The sequence below is a fragment of the Ictidomys tridecemlineatus genome, chromosome 10 (genome assembly GCF_052094955.1).
Source record: "Ictidomys tridecemlineatus isolate mIctTri1 chromosome 10, mIctTri1.hap1, whole genome shotgun sequence".
NCBI lineage: Eukaryota > Metazoa > Chordata > Mammalia > Rodentia > Sciuridae > Ictidomys > Ictidomys tridecemlineatus.
In genome coordinates this window covers 56,152,378-56,168,530 of record NC_135486.1, presented here as the reverse complement: position 1 = coordinate 56,168,530, position 16,153 = coordinate 56,152,378, and the positions used below count along the sequence as shown (strand labels likewise).

The 16,153-nt window shown below is 32.6% G+C and overlaps 1 protein-coding gene across 18 annotated transcripts in view; it reads left to right on the top strand.

Moving 5' to 3' along the window:
- The window catches only part of Sdccag8 (SHH signaling and ciliogenesis regulator SDCCAG8), a 232,880-nt gene that overhangs the window by 28,078 nt on the left and 188,649 nt on the right, over positions 1-16,153 (top strand). For all 18 annotated transcript variants that reach the window (XM_040277165.2, XM_021727202.3, XM_078022972.1 and 15 more), the window contains 2 exons: positions 2,335-2,469; positions 8,211-8,351. In XM_040277165.2, the coding sequence (XP_040133099.1) occupies positions 2,335-2,469; positions 8,211-8,351 (276 nt within the window). The remainder of the gene's footprint in view (positions 1-2,334; positions 2,470-8,210; positions 8,352-16,153) is intronic.

Here is a 16,153-nt window from a genome sequence, read left to right as displayed (position 1 = left end):
TCCATTTATTACTTCTCTAATACTCTTTCTTACTCTATATAGATGATAGGTTTCTGACCTCAATCATTTTTCTTCTTTGTGAAGAATGTCTTTTAACGTTTCTTGCAAGGCAGGTGTATTATTAACAAACTCCCTCACAATTGTTGTCTACGAAAGTCTTTATTTTTTTCCTTCCCTTTCAAAGGTTAATTTTGTCAAATACAAAATTCTAAGTTATCTAGGTTTTTATTTTTTTCCTCTAAACACTATAAAAATTTCATTCTGCACTCTCTTTGTGTTTACATAGTTTTGGAAAAGAAATAAGAAGTCTTATATAATTTTTATTCTTGCTTCTCTATAGGTAAAGACTTATTGTTATTATTGTTAGTGGTGGTAGTTGAATTTGTTTTAAATTTTTACTTTAGTTTCTTTTAAGATCTCTCTTTGCCTTTGATTTTCTACAGTTTGAATATAATATTCCTAGGTTTAGATATTTTTGGTGTTTATCCTACTTGATGTTCTCTGAGCTTCCTGGATCTATTATTTAGTGCCTATTAATTATTTAGGAAAAATTTCAGTCACTGTTGATACGAATATTTCTTCCATTCATTTTCTCTTTCTTCTTTTTTGTATTCCCATTACACATATATTACATTTTTTATAATTGTACTGCAGTTTTTGGATATTCTTTTCTGTCTTTGGTGGGGTTTTTTTTGTTTTGTTTTTAATTTTTCTTTTTCTCTCTTCAATTTTGTTTTGGAATTTTCTATTGCCAGCTCTTCCCAGTTAGTAATTGTCTTCCTTGGCCTTGTTCAGTCTATTAATTGGCAATTAAAGACATTCTTCATGTCTGTTATTGTTTTTGACTTCTAATATTTACTTATAATTCTTTCTTAAAGTTTCCATCTCCACACTGACATCACCCACCTATTCTTACATGTAGTCAACTTTTCTCATTAAAGATTTTAGCAGCCAGGTGTAGTGGCACATGCCTGTAATCCCAGTGACTTGGGAGGCTGAGGCAGGAGGATCACATGTTTGAGGCCAGCCTCAGTAACTTAGCAAGACAATCAGCAACTTAAGGAGACCCCCATCTCAAAATAAAAAGAAAAAGTATTGGGGATGTATCTCCCAAGTTTTAATCTCCAGTATCAGAAAGGAAGGAAGGAAGGAAGGGAGAAAGAGAGGGAGGGGATCTTAGCATAGTAATCTTATTTGTTTTAAAAGTCTGTCCTGATAATTTCAGCATCTCTGTCATGTCTGAGATTGAATGCTTATTCATTCTCTTCAAACTGTGTTTTAAGTCCCTTAGTACGCCTTAAAATTTTTAACTGAATGTCGGACATGATGTACTAGGTAATAGGAACTGTATTAACTAGAACTTTAATGTTAATTTTCATATTTATATGTCCAGAAGTTAGGCTGTTTTGACTGTTTGCTTTTGCCATACATTTCAGAGGTTAAGATTTCTTCCAGTATCCTGGTTTTTGTCTCCTTTGTGGTTTTGAGGTTTCCTTAGAAAATTCCTCTTAAATACAGTTCTTTCAGCTGAATCCCTCTGCTATAGTCTTATAAGATTAGGATGTTTAAAGATGGGATTGATGTCTTGTAAATTAATTGCATGTAAGAATGAAAATTAGAACTCTAAAAATGTTTTTTAATTACAGCTTTGCTTTTTCTAAATAAAATAATTGGAAGGAATTTGCATATGTTATATACTAGTTTTTTATTATATTAGTAATGAATATTATTAGGATAAGTATTACCTCATTGATATATTAATAATTTGGCATATTTTTTTCAGGTGCCACTCAAGAGCTATTCTATTGTCATTTATTTATAATGCCTTATATTACACCTTGCAGGGTCAGAGGAACCCACCATACTGCTTTACTCATAATTCACTGCTATATGGCTACCAGTTCATAGATAATCATTGCCTCTTTCTATCCCTTTATCTCCAAGTTTTCTCCTTTTTAGTCCACACAAGTTATTGACATTTTATTATTAATAATATCATACCTTATTTTCAGCAGTGTATATCATTCTTTAAAAACTCTTTGATAACTATTTTAATTAAAGCCTTTCTATAAGCCTTGAATCCTTGTGATGAAAAAAAAATATCAGAAACTACAGGTTTGTGATATGGCCATCAACATGCCTTCAACTATACATTCCTAACATTCTCTCTGTTAGCTAATGTTTGGGTTACCTTTATTGTCTAAGTATAATTGTAGTGTTTCAGGAAATTAACAGAACACAAACTTCTATATTTTATATCATTCTGGATCCTTTAGTGATCAGTAAATAAAAGCATTGTTTAAAAAGCTCATTCTTTTTGGTTTCTGTTTATAGGAGGAACTCTCTGGAATGAAAAATAAGGTACAAGTAGTTGAGCTTGAAAATGAAAGACTCCAGCAAGAAAGACTCCAGCTGAAATCTCAAAGACAAGAGGAGACAATGAGGGAACAAACATTTCTGGATGCATCTGTGAGAATTTTTTAAAAATCATAAATTCTAGTTTAGTTTGAATGTTCCTTTCTACCTTCTACCTTAGCCTTCTGAACTGCTTAGAATCTTTCCTTGAAGTTTGGCCAAAACACTATACTGGTATTTGCTTGATGTCTCAAAAATTAGAATTTACTAAGATGAAAGGTAACCTCAAATGAAGTAATGTAGCAATGCCTAATATTTATTCCAGTTCTTCTATGAGCATACTAATTATTATTTTTCCATATGGAAAGACTGGATCTGAAAGTAGAAAGTATGTTATGTAGGAAGACTTTGGTAATTCTGGAAACTATTCAGCATCTAACCTTAGATCTTTGATGGATTATTGTGAATTTTTCTTGAGCTCTAAAATCTAAGAAGTCTAATTAACAATATGATATTATTAATTAAGGGCCCATGAATCAAAATTAGTCTTTCAGTCATCCCTTAGGAACCATGTATTTAGCAAATAATTTTACAGGGCTTTGCCTGACTTAACTTCATGTGTAATTCCTTTATTGATAATTTGAGAAGATTCACCTTTATCAAGTTGAGATTGCATATTCCTGGGCTCTATCCTCTGAGATTCTGATAGTTGGTCCTGTTGGGTTCTAGGAATATGAATTTTTATCAAGACCTAAGTGATTCTAATATCATTGGCCCACAGTTTAACGAACAATAGATCACATGATTTCTTATAGTTCTGTGACAAAACTCTTGTGATGATACTTAAATAATGTTTAAAATTAATATCTTCTTATAACTTGGAGGTACTGTTGCACTAAAAATGTTTTTCACTGTTGTTTTAGGACATAGTCAATGATTGTTCTGTTTTTTGAGGCAATTTCAACTGTCCATGGGGAAGTTTTGATACTTGCCTATTTCAGCTTTGATGGTTTTAACTTAGTCATCATTTGTAAATCAGTTCTGTTAAGAGAAAAAAATGGGAGAGTCTTAATGTTTTACATATGTATTCTTTTGCTTTTGAAATTTTACTTTGTTTTTTGGTATTACATTTCTAATCTTTTAAATGATATGTTAGAATTTGCTATGGCAAAATATATGATTATTAATTCTGAAAAGTGTAAAAAGCTGCTTAGTATTTCACTTAGTATTATTACTAATACTAAAGAGTCAGTTAGTATTAGTAAGTTTGTGCAATTACATTTAAGTTTGTGATCAGTTATTTTTCCCTCACTACTTAACTTTTCTGAAGATTTACATAATTACTAATACTAGTGTTCAAAAACTCCATCTTATATTTTAATGTCAATTTGAAGAAGTTATCACCACACAAAAAGAACTTAGAAGTAGCTCATCTAAAAAATGAATGTATTCTTTTGCTTTCTTTCTAAATATATAGTCACTTAGCATGCAAGGAGTCAATTATTCATAGTCTTCAATATTTCTATAATGACAAATAAAGGGAAGTGTACTGAAAAAGGAAACTAGGCAGACCAGTGAATCAGAAGGCAAGAGAAGTGAGTAATGCAAAAGGGGAAGGAAGTGATTGTGAAAGAACACATGCCTTGCAGTGCAAGCAAAACTGGAGTCATAATCATAGAACTGACAAGGTTATAGAGGGGTTTTGTCGTCTTCTTTAAATATTCTCACAAGCTAATATGTAATGAAAATATTGAAATGATTGTTAGAGATATATGTAGTGATTTCGACATCTATTTTAATACTATACTTATTTTGTTTTGTTTTTTGAGTGCTGGAGATGAACTCAGAAGCATTCAACCACTGAGCCACATCCCCAGCCCTATTTTGTATTTTATTTAGAAACAGGGTCTCACTGAGTTGCTCAGCACCTTGTTTTTGCTGAGGCTGGCTTTGAATTCTGGATCTTCTCCTCAGCCTCCCAAGCCGCTAGGATTACCGGCATGCACCACCATGCTCGGCTGTGTTATTTATTGTTATAAAATTGTTGCTCTGCTTTTCACTTGTGTGGATGAATTGAGGCATTTCAGTAATGCATGCATGGTATTGCCCTGGGAGTTTTAATATGAATAACACTTTTTAGAATTGCTCAAATGTAAACAGATCAAGAAATATTATCTTCTTTGGCAGTAGGGAAACTTTATTAATGAGTCAATTAAAATGTTGATGCTAGGTTTTGCCAACACAATTGGCTGATTTGAGTATTGATTTTCAGTGTTTAATAATGTCCTCTTTTGAAAATTAATTGAAACAGTTACGTAGTAATAACTAACATCTAATGATCACTACCTTGTTATAATGTGCTAGGCATTGTATCAAACACTATATATATGATTTTAGTTTCACAATAGTCACACAAGGCAGGTGTTATTTCATTTTAAGAGCATAAGATTAAAGTATGCAGTAGTTAAGGAACTGGTCTAATATCACAGAGTTATGAAATAGCAAAGCAAAAACTTAAACCCATGACTTTCTGACTTCTAAAATTCATTTACTTAATCCCAAATTATGCTGCTTTTCTGCATAATTTAGAAAGAGCTTGTCAATTTTGAACCAAACCATTTTTGTTTGTAAAGAATAAAGTTTCTCCTTTTCAGAGTCTCTCACTTTTTATCTCTAGTATTGAATGACAGCCAACAAGACTTTTAGCTTTTGGCCTAGTTTATGACCTAGATATTGAAGAAGCAAGCAGATGATTTTTAAAATAATAGTAAGCTATTTAAAGTATACTTTATTTCTACTTTCATTTTCCATCATTTTTTACTCTCATAAAATTTCTTTTCCTGGAAAGCTTTGTCTAGAATTCAAAAATTATAATATTAAAATGTTATTTATTAGAAATTTTGGCATGTATACTCAAAGATCTAGCAGTTTTTTTAATGGAAAATTTCTGAGACATTTCTTCCAAGGATTGTTCTCATCCCCTCCCATACCAACACTCCCCTCTATTAAGGAATAAAGGGTTTTTAATGATGTTTAGGGATTTAATATATGGAGATCTTTTTTTAATCTTGATTAAATACCATTTAAGTTTTTAAAAGCTATCTCTGGAAGAACAAAGTGTCCATTAGACCTGCACTTATTTCCAAAGAATGATGGTATTTTATTCAATGAGCCAGCAATCTATGGTCCACATGCTTCCTCTGATTTCTCCGGGAATTCTCCGTAGGAAATAAGTACCTCCCTCCTTCCTTCCTTCCTTCATTGATCTCAAAGCCAACATTGAATGCAGTCAAATCTTCAGAGAGTTGAGCCTACCTACAGAATTGAGTATAAGCTTATTAGCATAGCATGCTATACTATGCACAAGACCCTCGTTTGATTTTCTAGCTTCATCCTCTGTCACATCACCTTTTATTTTTACCATTAGTAATTGTGAATTTCCTATGAAGTCCTCTGCAGGCACAAAACCTTTAAATTAATGTTGTCCCTTAATATCCTTCCTCAGTTCTGGCATAGTCCCCCAGCCACACCTCTAGCTTAGTAGTCACCTTATTAAATTGAAATTATCTGATTGGTGTTTGTCTCCCTCATTAGACTATAAATTCCTTGGAGCTAAAATTTAATCATGTTCATTTTTGTCTTCCAAGCCCTTTGTACAGTGTCTGAATATAGTAGGTGCTATGCAAATGTTTGTACAAAAATGATCTTCCAGAGGATATGGAAAAGAATCTTAGAATGCTACTCTGTAAGAATGCGGTTTACCACATTCTAGCATGATATGGCATTACAATATACGAGGACTAGCCCTTAGCAAGAATTCAATAATTATTTGTTGAATTAAACTAACGTAAGTATTTTAGTCCTTGTTGCACACATACATTTCTCAGATCTTTGTGTTGCTTATTTCATTAAATGTTAGGGGCAGAGGTTACACACTGATAATGGTATGCTGAATACAACCCACAAATATGTTTCATTGGTTTGGTAAACATTGAGTTAATATTTAACAATGTTTCAAATGAAGAACCAGAATCTGGCTAATCTTTTAAAAGAAAATCTGACGATTTTCTGGTAATATGAATTTTTATTCCTATATGGCAAAGATTGACTGGGACTTAGGAGTGGCTGTGTCCTTTGCACAGGACACATTTCTATGATTTGTCATGATTCCTACCACTCCTTTTTGAATCCCTGACATGCAAGCTGTGTATCACTTCTGTTTATAACAACATGTGCATTCTTTTTCTTTTGAGGATTTTATTTATTTATTTATTTATTTTGTAAATGGATAAGAACATAATGGCTTGGGGTACTAAATGAAAAGAAAAACTATTCCTGTTTTTCTCCTTGTAACATTTCTGACACCAAATATTTGGGATTTTTTCCCTCTATACCAGGTTATTCTCCATTTTTCTGTCGCTACCAACTGGGTGTCCAATGCCTCAATTAAATTCTGACACTAGCTACCCACAGTTGGTAACAGACCCAATCACAAGTGGTGGATCTCCAGATTATCCATAATTTTCTTTGACTTGGTTACAAACTGAAGGTTCCCACAATCTCTTCCTTATGTTTGATATTTGTTATAAAAGCTTAAAAATCTTAATGAAACACTTTATTTGTTATTACTAATTTATTATATAGGACATTACAAAAGATTCAAATGAATAACCAAATGAAGAGATATGCAAGGCAAGGTCCAGAATGACTCCAAGTGCAGAAACTTCTGTTCCTATGTAGCTGGATGTGCCACCTCTTGGCACATGTATATATTAATCAACCTAGAAATTCTCTGAACCCCATCATGTAGGATTTTATGGAGGCTTCAGTACATAGGCATGATTGATCATATCACTGGCCATTGTTGATTAAATCAATCTCAAGCCTCTCTGTCCTCAGAGATCTGGGGTGGGGCTAAAAGTTACAGTTCTCTAATCCTGCCTTGGTCTTTCATGAGATCAGCTCCATCTTAAAGCTATCTAGGGACCCCGGCCACCAATCATTTAATTAGCATAAAAATACTTTTATCATTCTGGGGATACTAAAGGTCTTACATGTTCTTATGGCAGGAACCAGAACCTGAAACCAAATATTTTATCAAAAGATGCTCCTGGCATTCTATCACTCAGAAAATTATGAGAATTTTCAGAATTCTGTGTCAAGAAACAAAGGCAGAAACCAAATAATATATTTCTTACTATGCCACAGGCAAGGACTGTGGACCTAGACCACCAAGGTTTAGATCCTGGTTTTGCCACTTATTAGCTGTTTTCTAACTCTGTGATCATTAACAGGTCATATTAAACCCATAAAATTGTGTCTGACACATAGTTAACACCACATATATTTGCAATGATTACTGTTTTTAGCCATGCATCTGTGAAATATGGAAAATTAACAAACCCAGGTAGGTTTATGTGTTTCAAGAATATACGTCTTCAGATGAGTGAGAGATAATTCCATTTGCTAAATATACTGACATTTAGGCCTCTTTGCTCACATTTGGATTATTGCCCATACTTATAGGATTTTAACTTTGTAACACCTTTTGTGGAATATGACTCTAATAACTTGAAAAGGTAAGACAATTCTTGACTTTAAAAGTACATGTTTTTCCTCCTTTCATTGTGAATATGAATCAATATTTATAAAGTATTCATGCTGGGGCTGGAGATGTGGCTCAAGCGGTAGCATGCTTATCTGGCTTAAGTACGGTTCGGGTTCCATCCTCAGCACCACATACAAAAACAAAGATGTTGTGTCCGCCAAGAACTAAAAAATAAATTTTTAAAAAAAGTATTCATGCTTATTTAAAATTGAATGCCAATTGCAATTATTGACACATTTTATTTCAGGGAAACATGCAGAATTCTTGGGTTACAACAGGTGATGATTCCAGGGTAAATGAAGCTGCCAAGAAACCATTTTTCCATGATGATGCAGATATTGGCAAAGCTACAACTATTGGAGAGGCTGAAAAATGGAAGCTAGAACTAGTGAGTATTTGGGTACTTTTCTCTTATATATCTGCTTTTGTTTTCCCCTTTTGTACTTTTGAAAATTCTAGTATAATATATATAATATAAAATTTGTCATTTAATACATTCACAATATTGTACAACCATCAATACCATCCATTTCCAGAACTTTTTCATTATCCTAAACAAAAACTCTATACCCATAAAGTCTCATTTTCACTTCCTCCCTGTAATCTACTTTCTGTCTTTATGAATTTGCCTATTCTATGTATCTCACATTTATGAAATCAAACAACATTTATTTTTGTGTCTGGCTTATTTTATTTAGCATAATTTTTTCAAGGTTTGTTCATACTGTAACATGTATCACAATTTCACTTCTTTTTAGGTTTGCCTATTTCATTATATGGGTGTATCATACTTTGTTTTGCTTCCACCTTTTGGCTATTGTGAATAATTTTGTTATAAACAGTGGTGTATAAACATCCTTTTGAGTCCCTACTTTTTATTATTTTAAGTATATACCTAGAGTGGACTTGTTGGATCATTTGAATAATTCTTTTTTTAAAATTCTGTATTTTAGACTTGATAATTTGATATTGTCCTGTCTTTGAATTAAATAATTTTTTGTTTTTCCTGCTCACATCTGCTCTTGCACCCCTCAAATGAATTTTTCAAGTCAGTTATTATACTTTTTCAGCTCAAGAATTTCTGTATGATTCCTTATTATAATTTGTTTTCCTGGTTGCCTTTAGTTCTTTGTCCAAGTTTTCTCTTATGTCTTTGAGTGTATTTAAGACATTTTAGCCTTCACCTGGCAAGTCTGGAATCTGTGGTTTATTAAGAATAATTATGTCAGTTTATCTTGTTCATAACCTTGCATTCCCTTCCAACTATCTATCACCCTACATCTTTGCTCTCCTTCGAAACCAAATTTTTCCTAACAGTCATCGGTATTCATGTCTCCATTTCTTATTTTCTGTTCTTGTTTTGGCATGCTTCCATTGAACTTCAGTTCCTGATTGTCCATTTAGTCTGGTCTTTTGTTTTGTTTTTTTTCCATTTCTGGGGATTGAACCCAAAGGTACTTACCACTAAGCTGCATCCCCAGTCCTTTGTATTTTTTGAGACTGGATCTAACTAAGGCTAGCCTTGAACTTGAGACCTTCTTCCTTAGCCTCCTGAATTGCTGGGATCCAGGTGTGCCCCACCATGCCTAGCTCAGCCTGCTCCACCATGTAACAGTTTTCTATAATATGTGCATTAGTTGATATTTATATTGACAGAATTCAATAAAGTACACAAAACAAAGATTAGATTTATCTCTAAAAGAACACCCATGTGTTTTTTTTCTCTAGACCAAGATGTATAACATTATCATGTCCCATGGTCTTTGTATACCTTCTCAATCACTACTCATTCATTTCCTTAAAGCTAATAAAACTATCCTGATTTTTATGAAAATTTTGCAAGTATGTACCCTAAATATTCTTTTTCAAAACTATAAGTGGAATCATGTAATAGTATGTATTTTTGCGTGTCTAGGTTCTTTTATTCACTATTTGTTAGATTCATCTATGTTGCTGCATATGGCAGAAGTTTATGCATTTTCATTGATGGGTCTACTGTATGAATATATCATAGCTTATTTATTTATCCACTGTTAATGAATTTATGTTGTGTCAAGTTTGGAGCCAACATAAACAGGTAGACAACTTTCCAAGGTAGTTTTTATCAGTTTACACTCCTACCAGAGCATATAATTGGTACTATTGCCGTATGTCCTTACCAACATGTGGTATTCTCAATTTTTGTAATGGACTTGTAATACTATCTTACGATTTAATTTGCATTTCCCTGATTCCAGAATATCTTTTCATATGTTTATTGGGCATTTGATGTCCTCTTTTGTGAGTGCCTGTTCAAATACTCTGCTCATTTTTATTTAGGTATCTGAACTATTGATTTGGGGGAGTTTTTTATATATTGTCCAATAAATACACACACATATATTTATATTTATATTGTAAATATATATTCCCACTCCGTGGCTCGTCTTATAATTCTCTTGATAGTTTATTTTCTTCCTTGTTTTAATGACTAGAATTTTAGTTTTAATTCCTTAACTGTGTAGCATTTTTGTGTCCTGATTAAACTCTTTTCCTTCTTCAAAGTCATGACAATGTTCTCCTAAATTATCTTCCAGAAACCGTAGTTTTGTTTTTTATATTTAAATTTACAGTCTACCTAGAATCAATTTTTGTAGATGATGTGAAGTATAAGGGTCATCTTTTGTTCTTTTTCATATATATATGTTTGTATATATCTCCAAGTGCCATTTGTTGGAAAGATAACCTCTGCCTTTGTCATAAATTAGTTGTGGGTCTGTTTCTGAATCTGTTTTCTTTAATTGCACTTATACATTACCTCTTGATTATTCTAGTAGACCATGACTTTCAGAACATCATACTTTCCTTCAGAATGTCTTGACTCTTTTTGGTCTTCTGCATTTCCAAATACATTTTGAAATTACTAAATTGCAAAATGTCATTATGAGATTTTGATTTTAAATTCCATTTAAATTATAGATTATTCAAGAGTTAAGATCTTTATGGTATTGTATCATTTAATCCATGTAAACTGAATATCATACTTTATGTAGATCATCCTTTTATCAATAATCTTTTGTAGTTTTCTGAGTAAAAATAATAAAGTATTGCATACTTGTTTGTCTTGTCTTTTGTTTGGGAGGCGGGAACTGGGGATTAAACCCAGGCAGGATTGCTTTACCACCAAGCTACATCCCCAGTCAAATTTATTTTTTTTTTAATTTTTTTAGTTGTAGATAGATACAATATATTTTATTTATTTTTTATTTGTTCATTTATTTATTTATCTTTGTGTGGTACAGAAGATTGAACTTAGTGCTTCACACATGTTAGATAAGCACTCTACCACTGAGATACAATACCAGCTCTCATTTTTAAGTCAGGGTTTACTACATTGCTAAGAGTCTTGCAATGTTGCTGAGTCTGACCTTCAACTTTCAGTCCTCCTTCCAAAGCCTCCTGAGTCACTGGGACTACAGGCATGCACCACCATGCCCAATTTTTTGTATATCCTCATTAGAATTATTCCTAGCTTGTTATTTTTAATAGTATCATGAATAACATGCTTTTGAATTTTCATTTTCTTACTCATTACTGGTATAGAGAACAGCATATGATTTCTGTGTTTTGAGTAAGCCCCACTTCTTTTAGAATACACATAGTTGAGTTTTGCTTTTTTATTTATTCTGAAATATTTGCATTTTAAATTGGGTGACCACATGATTGACAATTAATGTGATTACTTATACAGTTTAAATAAATTTAATCAGCTTTTTATTTGACTTCTTTTTATTCTTCTATTATTTTCCCTTCTTTTGAGTTAATTCTTTGTAGGAGTTCCCTTTATCTTTTTTAATTGATCTGATAATCTTTAGTACCAGCATTCACTTGGTTGCTGAATTCAAAAAACCTGAGATTATTTTAAGTGCCTCTTTCCCTCTCATGTCTATTCTATTTAAATCTTAAATATTAACTCATAAAAATCCTTTATTTTTTTCTATTTTTGTTATTCTAATTAGTTATATATGGCAGTAGAATGCATTTTGACATATCATACATAAATGGGGTATAATTTCTCATTCTTCTGATTGTACATGTTGTAGAATCACACCTGTCATATAATCATATATGCACATAAGGTAATAATGTCTGATTCATTCTACTATCCTTCTTACTTCATATGGCTCCCTTCCCTTCATTCCCCTCTGCCTAATCCAAACTATCTCTATTTTTCCCTAGCCCCCTACCTAATATGAATTAACAACCACATATCAGGGAAAATATTTACCCTTTGGTTTTCTGGGATTGGTTTATTTTGCTTAGCACGATATTTTCCAACTCCACTTACCTACTAATGCCATAATTTCATTCTTCTTTAAGATTCCATTTCATTCATATATCATGTATATATCATATTTTCTTTATCCATTCATATGTTAAGGGTATCTTGGTTGGTTCCACATCGTAGCTATTGTGAATTGAGCTGCTATAAACATTGATGTGGCTGTATCACTGTAGTATGCTGATTTTAAGTCCTTTGAGTATAAACCGAGGAGTGGGATGGCTGGGTCAAATGGTGGTTCATTTCCAAGTTCCTGAGGAATCTCCATACTGCTTTTCATAATGGTTGCACCAATTTGCAGTCCACCAGCAATGTATGAGTGTTCCTTTTTCTTCACATCCTTTCCAACATTTATTGTGGTTTGTATTCTTGATAATTGCCCTTCTGACTGAGATGAAAGAGTAATTTTGATTTGAGATTCTCTAATTGCTAGAGATGTTGAATATTTTTTATATATTTGTTGATGGATTTTATTTCTTCTTCTATGAAATATCTATTCAGTTCCTTAGCCCATTTATTGATTGGGTTATTTGGGGGTTTTTTGTTGTTGTTGTTGTTGTTAAGTTTTTTTGCATTCTTTATATACCCTGGAGATTAATGCTCTATCTGAGGTATGTGTGGTAAAGATTTTCTCCCATTCTGTAGATCTCTCTTCATATTGTTGACTGTTTCCTTTGCTGAAAAGAAGTTTTGTTTTTTGTTTTTAGTTTTGAAGCCATCACATTTATTGATTCTGGAATTTACTTCTTGCACTTTAGGAGTCTTGTTAAGGAAGTCAGTTCCTAAGCCAACATGGTAAAGATTTGGGCCTACTTTTTCTTCTGTTAAGCACAGGGTCTTTGTTCTGTATGTAAGTTTTAATCCGTTTTGAGTTGAGTCTTGTGTAGGTGAAAGATAGGGGTTTAATTTCATTTTGTTACATATGGATTTCCAGATTTCCCAGCACTATTTGTTGAAGAGGCTATCTTTTTTTCAATGAATGTTTTTTTGTGCCTTTGTCTTGTATGAGATAACAGTATTTATGTGGGCTTGTCTCTGTGTCTTGTATTCTGTACCATTGGTCTAGGTGTCTGTTTTGATGACAATACCATGCCATTTTTGTTACTAGGACTCTGTAGTATAGTTTAAGATCTTGGATTTTGATGCCTCCTGCTTCACTTTTCTTGCTAAAGATTGCTTTGGCTATTATGTTTCTCTTATTTTTCCAAATGATTTTCATGATTGCCTTTTATATTTCTGTGAAGATTGTCATTGGGATTTTAATAGGAATTGCATTAAATCTTTATAACACTTTTGGTAGTATGGCCATTTTGACAATATTTATTCTGCCTATCCAACAGCATAGGAGATATTTCCTTCTTCTAAGGGTGTCTTCAATTTCTTTCCTTAGTGTTCTATAGTTTTCATTGTAGAGTTCTTTCATTTCTTTTGTTAGGTTGATTTCTAAGGGTTTTTTTTTTTTGATGCTATTGTGAATGGGGTAGCATCACTACTTTCTCCTTCAGAGGATTCATCACTGATACATAGGAACATATTTGACTTATGGGTGTTGATTTTATATCCTGCTATTTTGTTGAATTCATTTATTAATTCTAGAAGTTTTTTGGTAGAATTTTTTGGATCTCAATAAATCTTGTTGGCAAACAGTGATAGTTTGAGTTCTTCTTTTTCTATTCGTAACCCTTTAATTTCTTTCTTCTGTCCAATTGCTCTGACTAGAGTTTCTTGGAGTATGTAGAATAAAAGTGGTGATAGAATTGGGTGCAGTGGCGCATGTCTATAATTTCAGTGGCTCTGGAGGCTTAGGCAAGAGGATCACATGTTCCAACCCAGCTTCAGCAACAGCTTCTTTTTAATTGCTCTTGCTAAAGTTTCTAGTATTGTGTTGAATAGAAGTGGTGATAGTGGACATCCTTATCTTGTTCCAGTTTTTTGAGGAAATGCTTTCAGTTTTCCTCCATTGAGAATGATGTTGGCCTTGGGTTTAGCATAGAAAACTTTTACAATGTTGAGGTATGTTCCTACTATCCCCAGTTTTTCTACTGTTTTAAACATGAACTGGTGCTGTATTTTGTCAAATGCTTTTTAACTATTATTTATATATGACAGAAGAATGCATTACAATTCTTATTACATAAATATAGCTTTTTCTGTATCTATTGAGATGATCATATGATTCTTGTCTTTAAGTCTATTGATATGATGAATTATGTTTATTGATTTCCATATTTTGAACCAACCTTGCATCCCTGGGATGAAACCGACTTGATCGTGGTGCATTATCGTTTAATATGTGTGTGTGTGTGTGTGTGTGTGTGTGTGTGTGTGTGTGTGTGTGATTTCCCAGAATTTTGTTGATAATTTTGCATCTATGTTCATCAGGGTTATTGGTCTGAAGTTTTCTTTCATTGATGTGTCTTTGTCTGGTTTTGGTATCAAGGTAATACTAGCCTCATAAAATGAGTTTGGAAGGGTTCCCTCCTCTTATATTTCATGGAATAATTTGAGGACTATTGGTGTTGATTCTTTGAAGGTCTTATAGAACTCAGCTGAGAATCCATCTGGTCCTGGGCTTTTCTTATTGGTAGGGATTTTCTTATTTGATGGCATTTTCTATTTCATTGCTTGAAATTGAACTGTTTAAATTGTGTATGTCTTCCTGATTCAGTTTGGTTGAGTTATATGTCTGTAGAAATTTGTGGATGTCTTCAAGATTTTCTATTTTATTGGAGAAACTTTCAAAATAGTTTCTAGTTATCTTCAGTATTTCAGTAGTGTCCACCATGGCATTTTCTTTTTCATCACAAATTTTAGTAATTTGAGTTCTCTCTTTTTCTTCATTATTGTGGCTAAGGGCCATGATAATGGTCCTTATCAATTTTATTTATTCTTTCAAAGAACCAACTTTTGTCAATTTTTTGAATTGTTTCTTTGGTTTCAACTTCATTGATTTCAACTCTTATTTTAATTATTCCTTCTCTTCTACTGCTTTTGGTGCTGATTTGTTCCTCTTTTTTAGGAACAAATTTTGAGATGTAATGTTAGGTCATTTATTTATTGACTTTCTATTCTTTTAATGAATGAGCTCAGTGCAGTAAACTTTCCTCTTAGCACTACCTTCATAGTGTCCCCAAGATTTTGATATGTTGTAGCAATGTTCTCTAAGTATTTTTTTTATTTCATCCTTGATTTTATCCTTATTATCTCTAAGTTTTTTTTTTACTTCATCCTTGATTTCTTCTGTTATCCATTCATCATTCAATAATGTATTATGTAGTCTCCAGGTGTTGGGGTAGCTTCTATTTTTTATTTTATTGTTGGTTTCTAATTTCTTTCCATTATGACCTGATAGAATGCAGGGTTGGTATCTCTGGGTTGTTTTTGTTTCGTTTTGTTTTGTTTTTTGCTAAGAGGTCCTTTGTGGTATAAGATATGGTCTGATTTTGAGAAGGATCCAATTGCTGCTGAGAAGAAAGTGTATTTGCTCATTGATGGAAGAAATATAATTGAGTCCAAATTATTGATTGTATTGTTTAATTCTGTAGTTTCTTTGTTTAGTTTTTGTTTGGAAGATCTATCCAGTAATGAGAGAGGTGTGTTCAAGTCACCCAGTATTGTGTTGTGGCCTATTTGATTCTTGAAATTGAGAAGGTTGTATTTGATGTATGTCAGTGCTCCATTGAAGTATGTCAATGTTCCATTGAGCATATGTGTTTATGATTCTTAAGTCTTTTTGACTTATGATTCCCTTAAGTAATATGAAATATCCTTCTTTGTACCTTCTGACTACCTTTTGCTTGAAGTCCACTTTATCTGACATGAGGATGGAAACCCCTGCTTGATTACACAGTCCACACAAGTCATACATT